The 20819-nt window shown below is 39.7% G+C and overlaps 2 protein-coding genes across 3 annotated transcripts in view; one reads left to right on the top strand and one right to left on the bottom strand.

Annotated features, from left to right (window-relative positions):
- Nucleotides 1-471: 471 nt before the first annotated feature.
- SLC7A6OS (solute carrier family 7 member 6 opposite strand) lies at nucleotides 472-7693 on the bottom strand. The gene is made up of 5 exons (XM_058155580.1): nucleotides 7383-7693; nucleotides 5540-5893; nucleotides 2369-2569; nucleotides 1940-2048; nucleotides 472-1078 (listed from the first exon to the last, which is right to left on the bottom strand). Exons 1-5 carry the CDS (start codon nucleotides 7566-7568, stop codon nucleotides 948-950), a joined length of 981 nt encoding a protein of 326 aa, XP_058011563.1. The 5' UTR covers nucleotides 7569-7693; the 3' UTR covers nucleotides 472-947.
- Nucleotides 7694-8965: 1272 nt separating this feature from the next.
- Nucleotides 8966-20819, top strand: part of PRMT7 (protein arginine methyltransferase 7) — a 43152-nt gene continuing 31298 nt past the window's right edge. The window contains exons 1-5 of one of the 2 annotated variants that reach the window (XM_058155573.1): nucleotides 8966-9075; nucleotides 11536-11710; nucleotides 12706-12742; nucleotides 13522-13671; nucleotides 18215-18323. In XM_058155573.1, coding sequence (XP_058011556.1) covers nucleotides 11616-11710; nucleotides 12706-12742; nucleotides 13522-13671; nucleotides 18215-18323 — 391 coding nt within the window. In that variant the 5' untranslated portion in view covers nucleotides 8966-9075; nucleotides 11536-11615. Of the gene's footprint in view, nucleotides 9076-11535; nucleotides 11711-12319; nucleotides 12518-12705; nucleotides 12743-13521; nucleotides 13672-18214; nucleotides 18324-20819 lie in introns of those variants that run through there. The other variant, XM_058155572.1, reaches the window with a different exon arrangement.

Genomic DNA, 20819 nt, shown 5'->3' with positions numbered 1-20819 from the left:
CCCCCATATAGGATTAGTATAAGGGGATGGACTAGAGATGTTTATCTATGAATTGTAAGCACTTCACTCAGAACAAATTGGCTAATTTGATAAACTCATTGAACATAGAATAATAGGGTTGGAGGGGATCTTGGAGGTCTTCTAGTCCAACCCCCTGCTCAAGCAAGAAACACTATACCATTCCAAACAAATGTTTGTCTAGTCTCTTCTTGAAAACCTCCAATGATGGAACACCGCAATTAACACCTAAGGAATACAAGAAAGCATCAGCTAAATAATAATGGCTAGAAAAAGAATATTTTCCTTCACAGAACTTCTACAGGGAAAACAAGGTCAGGCAAACTTCAAATTCTATATATTTTAACTACTACATTTGTAAAGGATGCAAAGAGAAACAGGAATTGTCATATATCACTAACTCCTAAAGGGAAGTGTCAAGGCTGATATCTTAATGAAGGTATACAACAATAAAAAGGGATAAATTACTGTTTTTATTATGTAAAGTTTATCAACTATATATATGCAACAACTGGGAATATTAGGGTGCAGAGATTTCCAATCTGAACAATCCTTTTTAAGTACTGATCTATCTACAGGTAGTGATCCAACAATACTTGCAAAAGAACCAACTGTTTACTTCAATAAGATAACTACAACATTTCCAATCTTGTAGTAAAGGTGATCTATTTAGGCATCCCAAAATGGCCTCATCTATCTGTCAATTTCAGGCTTTTCTTGCACAAATGCCATGGTTGAGATCAAAAAATGGCAAACGTCACTTGGATCACTTCATTTTTAGAAGACGCTGTACACTAAGGCAATCTGCTTCTCTCGATTTGAAGATGCTCTGGCCAAAACAGCATGACAAGGGAGGGTTGTGTGGTGCCACGATTTGCTAAGGCCACATCATACACGGGAGGTCTCATGAATATGAAAGATCCTGCAAGCTACTCGGAGTCCAGTTCCTTGACTCCATCATACTCAAACTCCTGCAGGACTTCAGATTCATACTTCTCCCATGATCGCCTGATATATCCACAATCTTCATCACTGGTGTCCCCACTGTTTTTTTCTGATTCTGGAAGAAAACACAAAAACAAACTGATGCCGGATGCTGGAATGATTTTGGAGGTCTTTTTTTTCCTGGTTATTTACTGATATCTCTTTAACGTGGTATCTCAAATCCTTTCTTCTACTTGCTTCAAAACAACTTAAAGATTAAGTTTATTACTGTTTCATTTATTTTAAGGATCTTTTTTTAACCTTCCCGTAGAATGACTGATGGCAGAAATTAAAACTGGGAAAGGACAAAAACCCTGGGCCCTTAAAAGATTTTATTGGATCGATTCAAGTTTTTCCTACTTTTGAGTGATGCAGTGGCCTAGAGGTGGAGCTCTTGCCTCACAATCAGGAGGCTGTGAGTTCAATCCTAGGTAGAGGCAGATATTTCTCTCTCTCGGCACACTGAGAATATATCTGCTGAAAGAAACTCGGCATTGGCAACAGGAAGGGCATTTGGCCAGTAAACACTCAGCTCCATTCGGCTGCCCAGACTCCAACCCACAAGGGATTATTGTTAAAGAGGATGATGATGATGATTAAAGTTTTTCCTACTGATTATTCCCTAGGTAAAACACCACTGAGATAAAACTGGGCCATACATTACTATTTCTGGCATGTTACGAAGGAGCTTCCCTCATTCAAATTTCTTTGCCGGAAGCTGGAGATCACATGATGAGGATGCTGCCACCTTTGTTGGTTGGCAAGCACACAAATTTTGATAACATGACTCGAGATGATAACAGTAATTTTTAGAGTGAGGACTGGTTTAAATCATTTGTTTCAATGCAGTTGTAACTTCAAATTGTCACTAAACAAATGGTTCTAGGTCAAGGACTACCTGCGTACAAATACGATTATCAACAAATGCCACCTTCACCTTCATCAAGAAATTCATCTTCATCTGGATAGTCATTACGCCAGTTGTTCTCATTATTCTCATCATCTTCATCTTCATAGATTTCTTCGGTGAAATGTTCTTCATCCATCTGCATGTCAACACACAATTCTATTGTCACTGAGAAAAAAAACGCACTACAAGCACCTAACCTGGATCAGCCTGACCGAATGCAAAATAGGATATATGAGGGGAAAGCAATTAGCATCGGTAACCTTGACGGTAGACGCTCAAGAGTGGGAAAAACATGCAATTTAAGCTTGAAAGGCAATGATATGCAGGAACCACTTGTATTTTATAGGTTGAATCACTTCTAAGTTATGAAATATGGCACATTTTACAAGGAGGAAAAGAAACAAGCCTCGCTCTGTTTTATATCCCTTTAGAAGATGCTATTTTTGATTTACTTACCAAGTCAAACTCTTGGGTGTAAGGTTGTACAGAGAGAATGTTCTCAATCCACCCCGATGCAGCTGTTTCCGTACAGTAGATATCATAGACGTATTCTTCTTTATTTAAGCAATCCTCTGCTTCTTTACTGTTGTCAGATACTGTTAAACGCTCACGAATCATCTCTACGGCATTGCAAAGAATCACATCTGGATGTGATTTCTGTTAAGATTTACATATTTTTTTAGCCAATAGAGAACATTTTTTTTAAAAAAATGAGAACTTATTATTAGAATGTTACCTTGCCTTTATTTTTGGTTAACTCACAATGGCATGCATACCTTATCCAATATCTCAGCCTGCTAACTCCCCCTCTCTCCCTCATATACACACACTATATATGGAATCATATATACCAGGGGTCTCCAACCTTGGTCCCTTGCTCCCAGAGGAACTCTGGGAGTTGAAGTCCACAGTCTTAAAGGGACCAAGGTTGGAGACCCCTGATATATACAACCTCAACTCTGTTAATACAAGGTTTCCAAATTATTAAATCCTTTCCTCCAAATTAGCCTTTTCACACAATTGCATCAAAGAGTGTTTAAATATTTAATATTTAAAGCAGGGGTCTCCAACCTTGGCAATTTTAAGACTTGTGGATTTCAACTCTGGGAGTTAAAGTCCACAAGTCTTAAAGTTGCCAAGGTTGGAGACCCCTGCTTTAAAGTACACTATATTTCTTGACTTAAAACTAAGTTGGACAAAAGGCAACATTAAAAATAAACTATTTGTTTTTTCCCCCTACTCATGAACAAATATTTAATGCAACGCTGTTTAACTGGGCAAGTTTCTTTCTTGTCATTGAATCTCTTAACAAAAAGTTACAAAGTTCAATGTTCTCCTGAGTTCTCAAGAACTAATTCATTTGTTACCATTTTGTGTTAAGTGAAGCCAATTTTGATAAAAGGACCCAAGAGAATATAATGCTTCATTTTTAATGTGAGATTTAATGCCAATATAGGTACAGTTTGCAATTCATAAGAAGGGGGAGGGGAGGGGAGGAACCTGTGGTACCAAAAGCTGCAATCCTTGTATTACATGATCTTTTGATCTCATATTTATTATATTTTTGTCATCTCCAAACATGAACTTGCCAAGAAGGAGCCTTTTTTAGAAAAATTTCTTCACTCTTTATGACTGTTATTATTTAGTTACATGTAAGGCTAGAATTACATAATTGTAAGGACCAACAATCAGGTGTCCACGAACTACAGTATTTGATATTTTAATAATACCAGAAGCTCAGTAAAATGTCCTTTTAAAAAACGGAACACAGAGATAATATTTTAAGTAACTGATCAATGAAAAGTTGCCATCTCTTGTCCAAATTACCAGGCATATTGGGATCCAACCCGATGGTTTAGAAAGTTTAAATACCAGGGTTCGTGGACAACATCTAAATTAATGTCACAATTATAACAGCTTCTTTCTCCTTGAAGTCATTGCATGAACAGAAACGAGTCCACAGACACTGCAGAATTTTAGCCAGGTTTTCCCTGTGTTGATGCTCTCTACATCAGGGGTCTCCAACCTTGGCAACTTTTAAGACTTGTGGACTTCAACTCCCAGCAAAGCTGGCTGAGGAATTCTGGGAGTTGAAGTCCACAAGTCTTAAAGTTGCCAAGGTTGGGGACTCTTGATCTAGATAACGTGGAACTGTCCCTTGCTTGCTTTCCAAGTTGCTGAAGAGGCTGTTGTGGCTGGAGGATGCTGCACATCATAAACATGGCATAATGTCAAGAAGTATTTTAGCCCAGGGCTATTTGAACTCAAAGGGCAGTTGACTATTGCAACACAATCAATCCCTGGTTCACACACTGCACTTTGTTCTGGGTTAATCTGGCTATTTTTAGAACTTGCTTTTAAACCATAAAATCTGACCTTGTTGTGACTGGAAATGTGGACAACCTATGGAAACTTCTTTCACCGATCAGTTACGGGAAATTTTATCTGTGACTTTTGTAATAGCTGGATTCACAATGGAGCCCAAGCCAAACAAATCATATTCATTGATAATATTTGTATAGTATCCACTCCCTTAACAGCTCAGGAAAGCTTATTAAATGCAGTTGAAATAGAATGTAATTAAAGTAACACTTAAAATATTATTAATACATTAATACATTTTTGACTAATGGAATAAAAAAACCCATAAAGAAACAGAAAGAAAAAGGAAGGAATACATACATGCATATATAAAAAACAATGGACTTCCTAACACGATTTTGTTATCTATAATTAATACTATTGCTATCACAAAGGTTTTACATAGAGGTTAGGGTTGAAATAAAAAAATAATGAGATTTGATTTGGTGATAAAAATAAAAGACAAAAAAGTAATCAAATATCCCTTTTTTCTTCCCTTTCTTCCCCTCAACTGCTACTAAAATATTTTATATTATACTTTAAATTTCTGCAATTATTCTCCGTTTCAGTTTAAATTATTTTTTAATGTTTTTTAAAAATGTCTTCTTCAAAATACAATTAAAATGTTGATGCAATGAAAACCATTAAAAAGTGTGTTTGAAGAATGTTTTGAGCCTGTCTTCCACCGTAATGAGGAAATTGGCTTCAATTCTTACAGTAAATATTCCAGAATCCGAATCCTGCTATAAAAACAGGTGTGACCACATAATGTCCAATGCATTTACAGTAGGACTCACAAACAACTCCAAAAACAATCTAAGATTATGAGATAGACTGTACAGGAGTAAGAGGCCCTGGTGAAAAACATTATTCTAAACCTAAGATCAGGGGTGAAATGCTACTGGTTTGCTCCGGTTCGTGCAAACCGGTAGCGATAAAAACTACCGGTTTGGGCAAACCGGTAATTTAAAAAGCTACTGGTTCCTCCAAACCGGTATTTCCGACATTAGCTTTCTAGCAAAGCTAATCTATGCTGCACAACTGATCCCCCCCCCACCTGTTCTACTTACCTTCCCAAGCCTCTTTTTGGTGCGCACTGAGCATGTGCATGCAGTGCATGTTTGGCGGTCTGGTTTGGTAGCAAACCAGTTCGGATTTCATCACTGTCTAAGATTCATTATAGTTGGGGTTGTGTCACTCTGTTTGCATCAGTGGCTCTTATCCTATTTTAATAGGGTTTTTGATGATCCGTGACTTAGTACTAACCTGTAAATGAGAAGGAGGTGTATCATTTTCCACGTCCTCCTCCTGTATAATATCAAAGAACTGAAAGTCTCTACAGCAGCCTGAGGTGCTGTCATTTTTGTCTTTCTCAGAGATGGAAGACTGTTTCTTTTCATCAGATTCTTTCTCATTTTCTCCGAGAGCAGCATTTTCTCCATCGCTGATATTTGGGCGGAGGCTAGTGATCAGGCGGTAGCGGCTTTCCTGCCTTTTGGCTTGCTTTGAAGAACGAAGATCCTGAATTATTCTTTGAGCGCTCCCTCGAGCAGGTCGCAGGATCTGGCCTCTTTTCTGTTGGGTAAAAGCTTCTTGTATGTATTTGTCAACAGGTTCGGCCTGAAAGACATTTTAAATAAATTCAGTTAGCACCTAGGATTATAGCAGCATTTCTCAACCTTAGCAACCTATAGGTGCATGGACATCAACTCACAGAATTCCCCCACTCAGCATTATCTCTCCTCTTTCTCCCCTTTAGGGTTTTCCAATAGAAAAAGACATCTATTCAAAATAAAAAACTATATTAAATCTTGACACATAATTCCGGGATGTGCAAAATAAGTGTATTTGGAACGGGGCAGGTGTCCCGGGGCAAGATCCTTACAGGTTGCTGAGAACATTCTGGATCTGAATGTTCTAATCTACAATATAAATAAACTGTTTCAACTCCTGCCCTCAAAATGATGCTATAGAGCACTGCTCACAGAACAACTAGACACAAGAACAGTTTCTTCCCGAAGGCCATCACTCTGCTAAACAAATAATTCCCTCAACACTGTCAAACTGTTACTAAATCTGCACTACTATTAATCTTCTCATTGTTCCCATCACCAATCTCTTTCCACTTATGACTGAATGACTGTAACTTTGTTGCTTGTATCCTTACGATTTATATTGATATTGTTTGTTTCCTGATGGCTTATTGTACCATATGACTGTCACTGGGTCTTCTGCCTCGTAATTCTTGATGAGTGTATCTTGTCTTTTTATGTGCACTGACAGCATATGCTCCAAGACAAATTCCTTGTGTGTCGAATCACACTTGGCCAATAAAAATTCAATTCAATTCAATTCAATTCAATTCAATTCAATTCAATTCTATTTTCTATTCTTTTCTACTCTATTCTTTTCTATTCTTTTCTATTCTATATTCTATTCTATATTCTATTCTATTCTATATTTGGTACACCAAACCTACTTTCTGCCCTAAAACAAAGTAGGATGTTCAAATGCAGTCCGAGATATTCTAATGACCTTCCCCCCAAATAGGGCAGGAGGCAGGGAATCTGGCTTCCCCTCTTGACTTTGTTTGTCAGAAGGACACAAAAGGGGATCAAATGACCCCCGGGATGCTGCAACCGTCATAAATATGAGAATTTTGATCACGTGACCATGGGGAATGCTGCAACGGTCGTAAATGTGAAAAAAACGGTCATAATAAGTCACTTTTTTCCAGTGCCGTTGGAACTTCGAATGGTCACTAAACGGAACTGTTGTAAACTGAGGACTACCTGTTGTTTAGATCAGCGTTACTTCAATCTTCGCCCTTTGAAGATGTATGGACTTCAACTCCCAGAATCCCCCAGCCAGCCCCGCTTTTAAACCCATTGCATATTAACTAAAGATTTAACAGTAACAGAGTTGGAAGGGACCTTGGAGGTCATCTAGTCCACCCCTGCTCACGCAGGAGACCTGTACTAGGGATTCGAACCGCCGACGTTTCTGATTGACAAGCTCAGTGTTTTAGCCACTGAGCCACCTAGTCAGATAATTAAATGACTTTTAATCTCCTGGCTAACGATCCCAGCCAAAACACGCGAAGCCTCACCTCCGAGTTTACGGTGGCTACCAACTTGAAGAGAGTCTTCTCCACCTCGCCCTCTCCGGGCGAGGAGGAGGCCTCGGCGGCAGCCCCAGCCTCAGTACGGAAGCGCTTGCAGGCAAGGACTAGCGCTTCGGCCGGCAAAGACCCTCCGCGCTTTCTCTTCACGCGCAGCACGGCGGCTGTCTCCATGGCAACCGGACCAGGCCGCTCTGGCGCGCAAGGGACTATGGGAACTTCTGTCGCCTCGCCTGCCTGCCAGTCTCGGACAGTCCCTCGGCGCGTATTCGCAGCTTGATGTCGAGCTCCGCGGCCCCGTTTGATGACGCCATCCGCCGTTTCCTGGAGGGGGGGGCTGAGGTCTAAATGATTCCCTAGCACGATGTCCGGTTCTTCCAGGGAGCAGCAATAGTTTTAAATATTATTATTAATTTCAACGGGGCGGCTTTGCCCTGCCTTCTTGAAGGACTTCGACACAGCTAACAAGAAAATAATAATAATAACAACAACAACAACAACCCTTATCAGTTACTTAAGAATAAACAAAACTACCTGACTTTGTGGTCTCTTCCCCAAATCCCCAAAGTTTTAACCAAAGACTATCTACTATTGACCTCACCCCATTCCTAAGAGGTCTGTAAGGGGCGTGCATAAGAGCACCAACGTGCCTACCATTCCTGTCCTAATGTTCCCTTTGACTGTATACAATTCATATCGTTATTATATATGCTTATATATATGATTATATATCGTACAGTTATTTCTTGCTTATGCTTATGCTTATGCTTATACTGTTGTGACAAATAAATAAAATAAATAAATAAAAAATAAAAATAAAAACCTGTTGGCCCCTCTTTGACTGCCCTTGGAAGCCAAGCAGGGTCAGTCCTGGTTAGTAAAAAGGGAGATCAGTAGAAAATCCCAGGGCTGAAAATAGAAGGAAAAGCTGAAAAGCATTCCAGGCGATGAGAACTTTGGCAACTTGAAGACTTGTAGACTTTAACTTCAAGTTGGAGTCCATAAGTCTTCAAGTTGCCAAGGTTGGAGACCCCTGCTCCAAAGTACCCTAAAGCAGGGCAAGAAGCTACTTAATGGAAACTAATCAAGGAGAGAAGCAACCTAGAACTAGGGAGAAATTTCCTGATAGGTAGAGGAATTAATCAGAGGAAGGACTTGCCTCCAGAAGTTGTAGATGCTCCAACACTGGAAGTTTTTAAGAAGAGATTGGATAACCATTTGTCTGACATGATACTACAGCAAAGCTGCCTGAGGAATTCTGAGACTTGGAGTCCACAAGTCTTAAAGTTGCCAAGGTTGGAGACCCCTGCTATAGGGCTCCTGCCTGAGCAGGGGGGGTTGGACTAGAAGACCTCCAAGGTCCCTTCCAATTCTTTGCACCAGACTGGGGTTCCTGTACTTTATCTCCGGCTTTAGCCAATTTCTAAATCTCTGTACTTGAAGGGATGCTGACAATCTCCTTCCCTTCCAGAGCATCAGTTAACAGGAAGGCAACTGTGCCACGATTTCCACCCCTCTTGCCCCGCTTGGGCAGAGGTCCACCTCTAACCGCAAGTGTGATTGGAACGGTGTCGTTCCGTAACTCTTTGGTCCCACAACTCTCCAGCTTCGGCAAGGAGATTCGTTTCCCAACCAGGAAGGAAGCTCCGCGCGTTGCATCCTGGGAAGATGGCGGCGCCCGGTGAGTTGAAGCGCAGGCGGTTGAGCTCGTGGGTGGGACGAGTGGGGGGGGTCTCCCGTGGGAAATGTTGCTCCCCCTTCTCCCCCCCCGCCCACACGCCCCGGGCAGGGCAGTTAAGCATTTCGGTTCACCAGGGGATGAGAAGGAAGCTCGGTACGCGGCCTGCCCCATTTTTGCTTCCCCTCGTGCCTCTGAGCATGTGTGGAGTTCATTCATCAGGCTCCCTGACCCAGGAAAGCAGGGTTCATGAGCATGGGCAGAATTCCTCACCCTCAGACAAGATTAAATGAAACTACGGAATCTGTAAAGTTTAGTTTTTCTTTGTGTGTGTGTGTGTGTTTTCTTAGGTTTTCACGGGTATAGGTATGTAGATCTTGGCATTTTCAGGTCTTTTCCCGTGTAAGGTTGAGAGTTGTTGCTCGAGAAGCACGAAGCCGAAGACACCAGCCTAAAGATGATGAGCAAGACCTCTTCGAAACGTCACCAAGATACTCTCAACCTTACATGGGAAAAGACCCAAAAATGCCAAGACCTACATATAGAATAGAATAGAATAGAATTTTATTGGCCAAGTGTGATTGGACACACAAGGAATTTGTCTTGGTGCATATGCTCTCAGTGTACATAAAACAAAAGATACGTTCATCAAGGTACAACATTTACAACACAATTGATGATCGATATATCAATATAAATAATAAGGATTGCCAGCAACAAGTTATAGTCATACAGTCATAAGTGGAAAGAGATTGGTGATGGGAACTATGAAACGATTAATAGTAGTGCAGATTCAGTAAATAGTCTGACAGTGTTGAGGGAATTATTTGTTTAGCAGAGTGATGGCCTTCGGGGAAAAACTGTTCTTGTGTCTAGTTGTTCTGGTGTGCAGTGCTCTATAGCGTCGTTTTGAGGGTAGGAGTTGAAACAGTTTATGTCCAGGATCACGAGGATCTGCAAATATTTTCACGGCCCTCTTCTTGATTCGTGCAGTATACAGGTCCTCAATGGAAGGCAAGTTGGTAGCAATTATTTTTTCTGCAGTTCTAATTATCCTCTGACGTCTGTGTTTTTGTTGTTGGGTTGCAGAACCGAACCAGACAGTTATAGAGGTGCAAATATATACACACACACACACACACACACACACACACACACACACACACACACACACACACATATACACACACACAAACACACATACATATACATGGTATATGTATATATACATATATAAAGGTAAAAATAAAGGTTCCCCTCGCACATATGTGCTAGTCGTTGCCGACTCTAGGGGGTGGTGCTCATCTCCGTTTCAAAGCCGAAGAGCCAGCGCTGTCCAAAGACGTCTCCGTGGTCATGTGACCGGCATGACTCAATGCCAAAGGCGCAAAGAACACTGTTACCTTCCTACCAAAGGTGGTCCCTATTTTTCTACTTGCACTTTTTACGTGCTTTCGAAACTGCTAGGTTGGCAGAAGCTGGGACAAGTAGCGGGAGCTCATCCCATTACGCGGCACACACATATATACACACACATATATACACATATGTATATAAATACACACACACACACATATGCTTTTATCAACAATTCATTTCAGTAAAAGATCCCGCACCACCACTACCAAAAGTGACATATGACCGTTTTTGCACTTATGACCGTTGCCGCATCCCCATGGTCAACAACAACAACAACAAAAAAGAAAAAAAAAGATTGGTGTGTACAGAAAAGGGGGGGAAAATGACCCATATATCAAATAAATTTAACATTAAACATGAACATTAAAATAAACAATGAACATAAACACCATAGCTGGAGCTGGAAAAAAAAAATTCTCCTCCTCTTTTACATAGTGGGTCTACCAATAGTTGTAAGCTTTTCCATCCCTACTTAATGAGAATACGATATTAAATAAACAAAGGCAGGCTGTCCTTGATTTATAACAGTTCATTTAGTGACCGTTTGAAGTTACGATATCACTGAAAAAAGTGACATGACCATTTGTGGTCAACCTTATGACCATTGCAGCAGCATCCTCATGGTCACGTGACCAAGATTTGGATGCTTGGCAACTGGTTCATGGTTATGACAATTGCAGGGTTCCCTGGGGTCAACCTGCTGACAAGCAAAGTCAATGGAGTTGACCCAGTTTAAGATGCATCATTTTGGATCACGTGACCATGGGGATGCTGCAATGATCGGAAGTGTGAAAAATGGTCATATGTCACTTTTTCCAGTGCTGTTCTAACTTCCATCGGTCACTAAACAAACTTATAAGTCAAGGACTACTTGTAAAAGGCAGCCCCACCTTATATGCATATAAATGTGGCTGCCGATCCATTCTTTTCAGTTCTTAGATTGAATCTCATCCCAGAAGACCAGAAGGCTTTGTTTTGACGCGAAAATGGCATTACGGTTGTACACAGTTCATTTCCTAAACTGCAATTTCTTTTCTGTTACAGGTTTTAGCTTATGTATCCAAAGATAGGATGTTGCACTAAACAGAACTTTTCTCACAAATAACAAAACAAGAGAGACGGTGATGAAGGTTTTCTGTGGAAGAGCCAATCCGACTACTGGAGCCATGGAGTGGTTAGAGGAAGATGAAACCTATGATTACCACCAAGAAATAGCAAGGTCTGTTGAATAGAATTTTTTTTTTATTGGCCAAATGTGATTGGACACAGAAGGAATTTGTCTTGGTGCATATGCTCTCTGTACATAAAAAGACAAATACACTCATCAAGAACCATAAGGCACAACACCCAGTGACAGTCATATGATACAATAAGCAATCAGAAAACAATATCAATATAAATCGTAAGGATACAAGCAACAAAGTCACAGTCATACAGTCATATGTGGAAGGAGATGGGTGATGGGAAGATGAGAAAATTAATAGTAGTACAGACTTAGTGAATAGTTTGACAGTGTTGAGGAAATTATTTGTTTAGCAGAGTGATGGCATTAGGGAAGAAACTGTTCTTGTGTCTATATTGACTCTTGGGATATATATATATATAAAATTATATATAAAATTATTATATATATATATATATATATATATATAAAATATATAAAATTAATATAGCATAGTGGCAGCTTTGTTTCAGGCCAGGATATAGCACAGAAACAGTGTTGAACTTCTTGACAGCTTTTGGAGAGAGATTTGGCAGCACATAATCTTAACTGCCCTCCTTGATTTCTCAGCAACATTTGATACCTTCATTCATGGTTTCCTTCTAGATCAAGGGTATCCAGCGTTGGCAACTTGGAGACTTCTGGCTTTCAACTGCCAGAAATTCCCCAGCCAGTGTGACTGGGAAATCTTCAAGTTGCCATGATTTTTGCACAAATTTCAACCATTCCTGAACAAACAAGTCTTACTCATGGTCATCGAAGACTTGACCTATCTTTCATCTGGACTTCTGTGATACAGTCTAGGTGTGCTGCTCTTGAAAAGCATTCAGAAATTACACCTCATGCAAATTGAGGTGGTCTAGAGACAATGATGGGTACATCTGGATAATAGTGGGTGAACCGGGTCATTTATTTACCTCTTTTCTGATAATTTGTGGCACTCCTTGGCAACTTGCTTTGTGTTTGATCTGAAAACTGAATTTTATTTACAGGTCCTGCTATGCAGACATGTTGAATGACAAGGACCGAGTAAGTTATTTATTTGTTCTAGCCATGTTTTATTAGGTGTTGGAATTCCTTATGTAGCTCCATGAACTCCCACTCTGTAGTGTCTTAAATTGTGAGGCAAAAAACAAATTGTCTAAATGACATTGATAATTTCTAATAAAAAAGTATTGAGTATTTGTTTTTTGCCTTATTTTTAGTTGTCTGGGTGCAATTATTAGTAACTTTGAATTTCAGATATTTTGGGTAGTTTTTGTACTGTAGGCCTGGTACAGCCACATCTAGAACTATATAGAGCATCTTTCATAAAGTTTACCTTTTAATCCATTGTTTTGCAAGTGCTCACAGATCCCACAAGATCCCTTGTGGTAGGGTACATTTTTTTTTTTATTGAAAAAGTGTTACAAATTTTTCCCCTTCCCCCTCCCCTCTTTCCCCCTCCCCCCTCCCTTCCCAAACCCCCTTCCCCCGACTTCCTGGAACAAACACAAGGTATAGTAAAAATAAAGCAAACATATACTAAAAATTTTTCCTTCCTAACTAAATTATAATCCTTCAATTCTCATCAATTCCTAACTTCCCCCAAAACAATCAAAAATAATACATCCTAATCATTCAAAGGCAGTCTGATAACTCTTAGTCTGATATCTGTTTTGAATATAGTCAATCCATTTTTTCCATTCACTTAAATATCTTTCTTGCGTATTGTCTTTCAAAAAGGCTGAGAGTGGTAGGGTATATTTGTCTAGGCCTAGGAAATAGGAATACAGTGGAATAAAATGGGTCCTTCTTTCATTTAACAGAACACCAAGTATTTTCAAGGTATTCGTGCTGCAGTTAGCAGAGTGAAAGAGAGAGGAGAAAAAGCCATTGTCCTGGACATTGGGACTGGCACTGGACTCTTGTCCATGATGGCCGTGACAGCAGGGGCTGACTTCTGCTATGGCATTGAGGTGAGCATCTTTTTCCCTTGTCTGTGAGTAACGTACGCGGATCAATTGAGTAGGAGACTCAGTAGGAGTTGTTAGTTCTGTGAATGAAAAAAAAAATGTTCTATCCTGTTCCATATTAAGCTCAGAAAGGTTCTTTTCTCTGGTTATTCTATATTCCTGAATGTTTTCTGAGGTATGATTGTTAACAGGGTTTACATCCCTGCTTTATTGTTGCTAGTATAGTGCTTGAGAGAATTCTTTGCCATGTTTCCAGGGATACATATTGGAGCAAAACCCCTGCAAATTCTGACCATGTTGAACTCTTAACTCTAATTCAAAGGAAGCCATTAGCATTCTCCCTCCCTCTCTCTCTCTCTCTCTTGCTCTTGTCATTCGAGCCTCAGATTGTAGCCTTCCTATTCCTTCATAGTCATAAGATGAGACTACCTGTATAGGAGCATCATCTTCTGAAACAGGGGTCTCCAACCTTGACAACTTTAAGCCTGGCGGACTTCAACTCCCAGAATTCCCCAGCCAGCTTCGCTTAAAGCCAGGCTTAAAGTTGCCAAGGTTGGAGACCCCTGTTCTGAACTATTCAGAAGATGACTCTCCTATACAGGCACTCCTATACAGGCACTCCTCGATTAATGACAATTTAATGACATTTTTCTAGTCCAATGGTAGTATATATGTGTGTATAAATATATGTAAATAATGTAGCCAGAAAGGACTAAGCTAAAATCATCTTCTGTTCCTGACAGCTTTCTAAAAACCCCAGCTGATTCCAACAGATGCTGAAATACCATTTTTTATTGGGAGACTACCCAATCTATAATTTCCTCTGGTGAGCTCTCCAAGGTCCTGAAGGTGCTTTCTTAATGCTCTCTTTTCCAGAGCATTCTTTGTGAATCTCAGCGTTTTAATTTATTTTCTTGAGGTCCTCGACTAGGGCAGCCTCACTTCGGATGTGAATTGATTTTCAAACTTCAAAGGCGGAATGCTGTGCTGACTTTTGAAGAAAGATAATCGCATTCTAGTCTGAAAAATGTGATTCTTCAAATATGCTACTCTTACAAACAGTAAAAAGGAGACAGCGTTGGAGAGTCTCTGCAGTAGATGGGAAAGACCTACTGTTCAGGAGCTCTTGCCAATCAGGATATAAAAGGAATATGTGGGATAGTGAAAGCTGCTGTAGCTTCTAGTTTCTTTGGTGCAGGGTCACCAACTTGGGGGGTGGTTTGATGAGCAACAACAGAGGTCTGCAAACTTGGCTCTTTTAAGACTTGTGGACTTCAACTCCTAGAGTTCCTCAGCCAGCTTTGCTGTCTGAGGAACTCTGGGAGTTGAAGTCCATAAGTTTCAAAAGAGCCAAGTTTGCAGACCCTGACTTACAAGATCCCTTCCAACTCTGTTAATCCAAAAAATAATAATATTATTTTCTAGTCATGCAATAATAATTCCTTATTCTTTAAAAATAATAATCTGGTGGTTCCATTGGATGGCTAAGCCCCAGGTTTTCAAAGACCTCATTCTGCTTTGCTTACTGCTCCTATTTTAAAATAATAATAATAGCAATAACACTTAGACTTATATATTGCTTCATAGTGCTTTACAACATTCTCTAAGCAGTTTACAGTGTCAGCCTCTTGCCCCCAACAATCATTTTACCAACCTCGGAAGGATGGTAGGCTGAGTCAACCTTGAGCCAGTCATGATCAAACTGCTGGCAGCAGGCAGAGTCAGCTTGCAATACTGCATTCTAACTACTGTGCCACCAATAGCTTCACTTATTTTATTTTTGAGAAGTTAATTTAAACATTCCACCTAACTTGCATCCCTTACTATTGTCCAGAAGGAAGATGTCACATAAGGACCCATTTTTAAGCAGGAGATCAACTACTTAAGATGATAAACTCCTGAACTAAGGAGCTAGAGGGGTTAAAAATAGAAAGCAATTCTATTCTCCTTCCCAATATTTTCTCAAGCAATCTTTATCCAAAGGTATACACAATTCCTTTTACAAAATCCATGCCAGGGTTTTTATGCGAAAGTTTGCACAGTGGGATCAGAGAATATCTGAATTAAGACTTTGTGCATGCGAACTTCAGTATCTCAAAGTTCCTCTGTTTTTACAGCTGATAAATTGCATGTATTTAGCTGAACCTCCTATGCAGAGCTTGCTTTGTCTTATAAGTTAACAAAGACACATTTGTATGTGTAAGAAATCTATACTTGCATCCAAGAGAATGGATTGTAAACTTTAGAATAGAATAGAATAGAATTTTATTGGAATAGAATAGAATAGAATAGAATAGAATAGAATTTTATTGGCCAAGTGTGATTGGACACACAAGGAATTTGTCTTGGTGCATATGCTCTCAGTGTACATAAAAGAAAAGATACGTTCATCAACGTATGATAGATGTGTATTGTGGAACACCAGCTTCTTCCTTCTGCATGTAAAAAAAATAAACAAACTATAGGGTTTCAAAAATGCCTGAAACTGTACAAATTGTTTCCCCACTTTAGAGTCTGCTTATTAGCATGCAGACACTTAGTTTCTGCTTGGGTAGCTTCCAAGAAAACCTTTGTGTTTTGATGACTCTGAAATAACAATAAGGCTCTGATTAGGTAGGAAATTTTGTATTTTGAGGAGCTAGGGACAAAGTCAGGTTGGGTTAGTTTTTATATTAAACCATTGACTAATGAAAGACTTTTTGGCCAGCAGTGGTCTGTAGCCATCTGTGCTTTTCCTAAACTTTTAGTTTCACATTTACATTTTGGCAGGAAAGAAAGCATTTTTGACAACTTGGAATGTGGCAGGCATTTTATTTTTGTCAGGATTCATTCATTAATTAGATTGCATGCTTTAATATAAACAGAAGCTTTGTGGCCTTGAGAACACAAAGTCAGAACACTTCGTTAAGTTGTTATAATTTGCCTTGTTTTGACAAAATTGTTTGGCAAAAATTTAACCCAGGTTTGCCAGTTGGCAAAGAGGAATAACTGATCAACCCTTTCCAATGTAAAAAAGAAGAATAAGTAGAATGATTTATTGTTAAAGTGGCATGAAGCTACTTTGGAAAAGCTGGGTGTTTATTGGAAGTTGTACACTGTTTGTGCTTAGCTATGTTGCTTTGCAATAACTGATGTTCAAAACTGGCTGTAGTAATTTTCTGATAGTATTTTGAACCCGGAAAGTAGATCCTGTTGACTTCTTTTTTGGAGGAGAGTTTGGAATAGTGCAAGGGTTCTCCAAATTTGGCAATATAAGACTCGTGGACCTCAACTCCCAGAATTCCCCAGCCAGGCTGTCTGAGAAATTCTGGGAATTGAAATCTACAAGTCTTAAAATTGCTAAATTTGGAGACCCTGGTATAACGGCATGGGTATATAATGGGAACTGTGTCAAAGAAGATTCTGGTTCCATTCTGAGCAGTGAATTTGTAAGATGTTCTTAAAAGCAGAAACTCGCCCACTTTTCTCAACCAACCTAAATCCTATTCTGCTCAATTATGGTTCTTCTGTAATAAGAAACGTTAAAAAAAATAATCATAGAATTTCTACTAGGATCAAATTTTTATGGTCTCAGATCAATCAAATGCAGTTTCCCCAGTGTCTCCTTCCTCTTTGCGTGCCCCAAGAATGAAAGTAGTGAAAATACTTTAAGACATCTAATTATTAGGGCTAGATAGGCAACTTCCTGTTCATCCAGCTCAGCCTTTACCAACTGGATGCCCTCCAGATTTATTAGACCTCTGTACAGCTCTCAAATCAGTGGTGGGTTTCAAATTTTTTTACTACCGGTTCTGTGGATGTGGCTTAGTGGGCGTGGCTTGGTGGGCGTGGCAGGGGAAGGATAATGCAAAATCCCCATTTCCTTCCAATCAGCTGGGACTCAGGAGGCAGAGAATAGATGGGGGTGGGGCCAGTCAGAATTTTTACTACCGGTTCTCCAAACTACTCCAAATTTCTGCTACCGGTTCTCCAGAACTGGTCAGAACCTGCTGAAACCCACCTCTGTCTCAAATCCTCATCTAGCTTGGTCTTTAGTGGCCTGGGGGAATCTGGGAGTTGTAGTCTGAGCCAGGAATGAGAAAGGTGGAAGTGAAGCTCAGAAGCTAAAAATGAAAAACAATTGCATTAGAGCTGGGTTCTTCAAATTTGGCAACTTTAAGAGTTGTGGACTTCAATTCCCAGAATTCTTGAAGTCCACAAGTCTTAAAGTGGGGAAATTTGGAGACCCCTGCATTAGAGCAATGAACTTCTAAGGTGTTCACAGAAGGCAAGCAGCAAAATCCCATCCTTGTCTCAAAACTCGGGAATTTACATGATAAAAACTGCTTCCTCCTGCCCTCAATTTTTGTCATGGACAACTCGACTCCAAATGACAGCTCTACACTGGAGAGCTTTTAAAAATTAATGAGGTAATATAGATGGCATATTTAAATGTATTATGGATGCCCAGAGTCTACTGGAGGAGGTGGCCTTTACTGATTTAAATAAATAGTGTTTTGACCCATTGAAATACACTGTATAAATACCAAGGTTGATTACGTTGCAGGTCTTTAAACCAATGGCCAATACAGCTGTGAAGATAGTGGAAAAGAATGGCTTTGGTGACAAAATAAAGATAATTAACAAGCATTCTACCGAAGTTACTGTGGGATCAGGTAAGGTTTCTGCCTTGATTTACGAAGAACAGAATATTTTTAATATACAGGTATATATCCTCAGCTCACAACTACAATTGCGTCCAAGATTTTCCTTGCTAAGCAAGACAGTTGATAAGTGAGTTTTTGCTCCATTTTACGACCTTTCTCACCACAAATGTTGAGTGAGTCGCTGCAGTTGTTAAGATTGTAACCTGGTTGTTGAGTGAATCTGGCTTCCTTCCTTGACTTTGCTTGTCAGAAGGTGGCAAAACGAGGATCATGCGACCCCAAGACACAGCAAATTATAATTTTATAATTTTATGGGGGAGTATGTTATTTTAACATTTGGGCAAATTTAAATTAGTTTTTTAAGGGATGTTTTTAATTATTGTGTGTATCTGTATTTTATCTGCCTGTTCACCGCCCTGAGTCCTTCGGGAGAAGGGCGGTATACAAATTAAAATATTATTATTATTATTATTATTATTATTAAATGTAAGTCAGTTGTTAAGCATCTTGAATTTTGATCATGTGACCATGGAGATGCTGCAACGGTCATAAGAGTGAAAAATGGTCATAAGTTACTTTTTTTTTCAGGGTTGTAACTTCAGAAGGTCACTATCTGGATGGTTGCAAGTCAAGGACTACTTGTTCTGTTTTTAAAAAGAAAGGATGCGTGAAAAGCAGAATGTAATTATCCAAATGCCAAACTACAATCCAAGAATTTTTTTAAAAAAAAATGCAACTAAATTAGAGGACTACTTAATCAAAATGTTCAGGGAGAAGATAAATCTCTCATCCTAGAACTAATCGGATTGCTGTGTTGGCACTGTGCACCTCAGCGGAGTGCCATACCTAAGGAATATTTTACTTTTCTCTCTCTCTGATTGCCAGTTGCTGATTGATAGAATTGCATCTTTTTTTCCTGGGCCTTCTGCTGCAAAAATGCACATTATGTTGTATCTGCATTTTAGCTCATAATCTGGTAGCTGTGAAGGAAAGTTTTCAAATTTGTCCAAAGGAGATTAAGAAGAGGAAGTTACAGGATTTTAGTTTAGCATTTCATAGCTTTTTTCCAAGCAAAGCATTTTCTGCTTAGGAAACTTTCCAACAGAGTTAATCAAGTTGCAGTTTCTTCACTGATGTGTGCTCCAAAACCTTTGTGCTTTTCTCCCTCTCTCCATCCATCCATCTATCTTGAAAAAGCTTTGATTCTGATGTTTTCAAACATCCCATGCAAAAACTACTACACCATGGTTTACTTGAGGTGTGAAATTTTGTTGTGAATGGATAGAATATTCACAGTTAGTTTCGCCTTTGCTCTTGCTCGTTTGTGAAGAAATTTAGCTGCTTTTTAGCTCTGCACCAGTATTTTCGCTTAAGATATGCTGAAAACTAGCATTTTGTGATATAGTAGAACAGCTTTTTCCCCTTTTGAAACATATCCCAGTGTATTTTGGGGAATAGGAATATGATTTTCCCCTACCCGGTCTATTTTTATCTCCTGAGCCTTCCTAATAACAACCAGGAAGACAACTTCTTGTAAAATTGCAAATCCTGTGAAAAATAAATAGGCTCATTGGAAAAAGTTCTGCTAGAGCCCTTCTGTATCAACAGGGAGAATTGTCGCCATGCTTATATTATACCTGCCCTCTGCTATAACATTTAGGCTAGGCTCATACCATGGCTTGTTTCACCAAGATGTTAAAATTGGCTAGATTCAGTCAGTGGCTAAGTAAAAACCGGACTAACCACATCGCAGTTTAATAGATTGTGCAGGTCCAGCCTCTGTTTACTCTTTGGAGAGACTGCACAATATATTTGGGAAAACTGGATCTTTCCTTCTCCCAAATCCAATATTGACTTTTTGTGGTGTGCTGTATGTGCAGTAAGAATATCTTGAGAGCCTTGACAACTTAACAGAGTTGGAAGGGAGTTTGGAAGTCCTCTAGTACAGGGGTCTCCAACCTTGGCAACTTTATGCCCGGAGGACTTCAACTCCCAGAAGCTTTGCTGGCTGGGGGAATTCTGGGAGTTGAAGTCCTTCGGGCTTAAAGTTGTCAAGGTTGGAGACCCCTGCTCTGGTACAACCCCCTGCTTGAGCACCTATGCCCCTTCAGACAAATGGCAGTCCAGTCTCTTCTTGAAAGCTTCCAGTGATGGGGCACCCACAATCTCTGAAGGCAAGTTGTTCCATTGGTTGATTGTTCTTACCATTGGGAAATTTCTCCTTAGTTCTAGTTCTAAGTACTAGACAAGGTTTTTCTTTAGCAGATTTCTCAAGGCCTTCAACAATTCCAGAGCTTCTGATGTCCTGCCTTCACTTGGAAAGTTGGAATGGGAGTTTATGGATAGTTAGCATATTTTAGCTTATGATTTTTAGATGTTATATCCTGTATTTTGTTCTGGGAAGTCCGGGGGGGGGGGTGAGGGGATTGGGAGGGAGGGAGGTGGGAAAGGTTGGGGGGGGTTGAGGGAGAAGGAGGGGAAATATTTGTAAAAACTTTATAAAAC

This window comes from Ahaetulla prasina, chromosome 12 (assembly GCF_028640845.1).
Source record: "Ahaetulla prasina isolate Xishuangbanna chromosome 12, ASM2864084v1, whole genome shotgun sequence".
Lineage (NCBI taxonomy): Eukaryota > Metazoa > Chordata > Lepidosauria > Squamata > Colubridae > Ahaetulla > Ahaetulla prasina.
The sequence above is the reverse complement of the archived record's forward strand: the minus strand, read 5'-3'. Positions and strand labels throughout refer to the sequence as shown.

Coding starts and splice junctions, on each gene's coding strand:
- SLC7A6OS (XM_058155580.1), bottom strand. CDS start 7,568: ATGGAGACAGCCGCCGTGCTGCGCGTGAAGAGAAAGCGCGGAGGGTCT. Junction 5,894..7,382: donor TAGCCACCGTAAACTCGGAG/GTGAGGCTTCGC, acceptor AATGTCTTTCAG/GCCGAACCTGTTGACAAATA. Junction 2,049..2,368: donor ACACCCAAGAGTTTGACTTG/GTAAGTAAATCA, acceptor GTTGACATGCAG/ATGGATGAAGAACATTTCAC.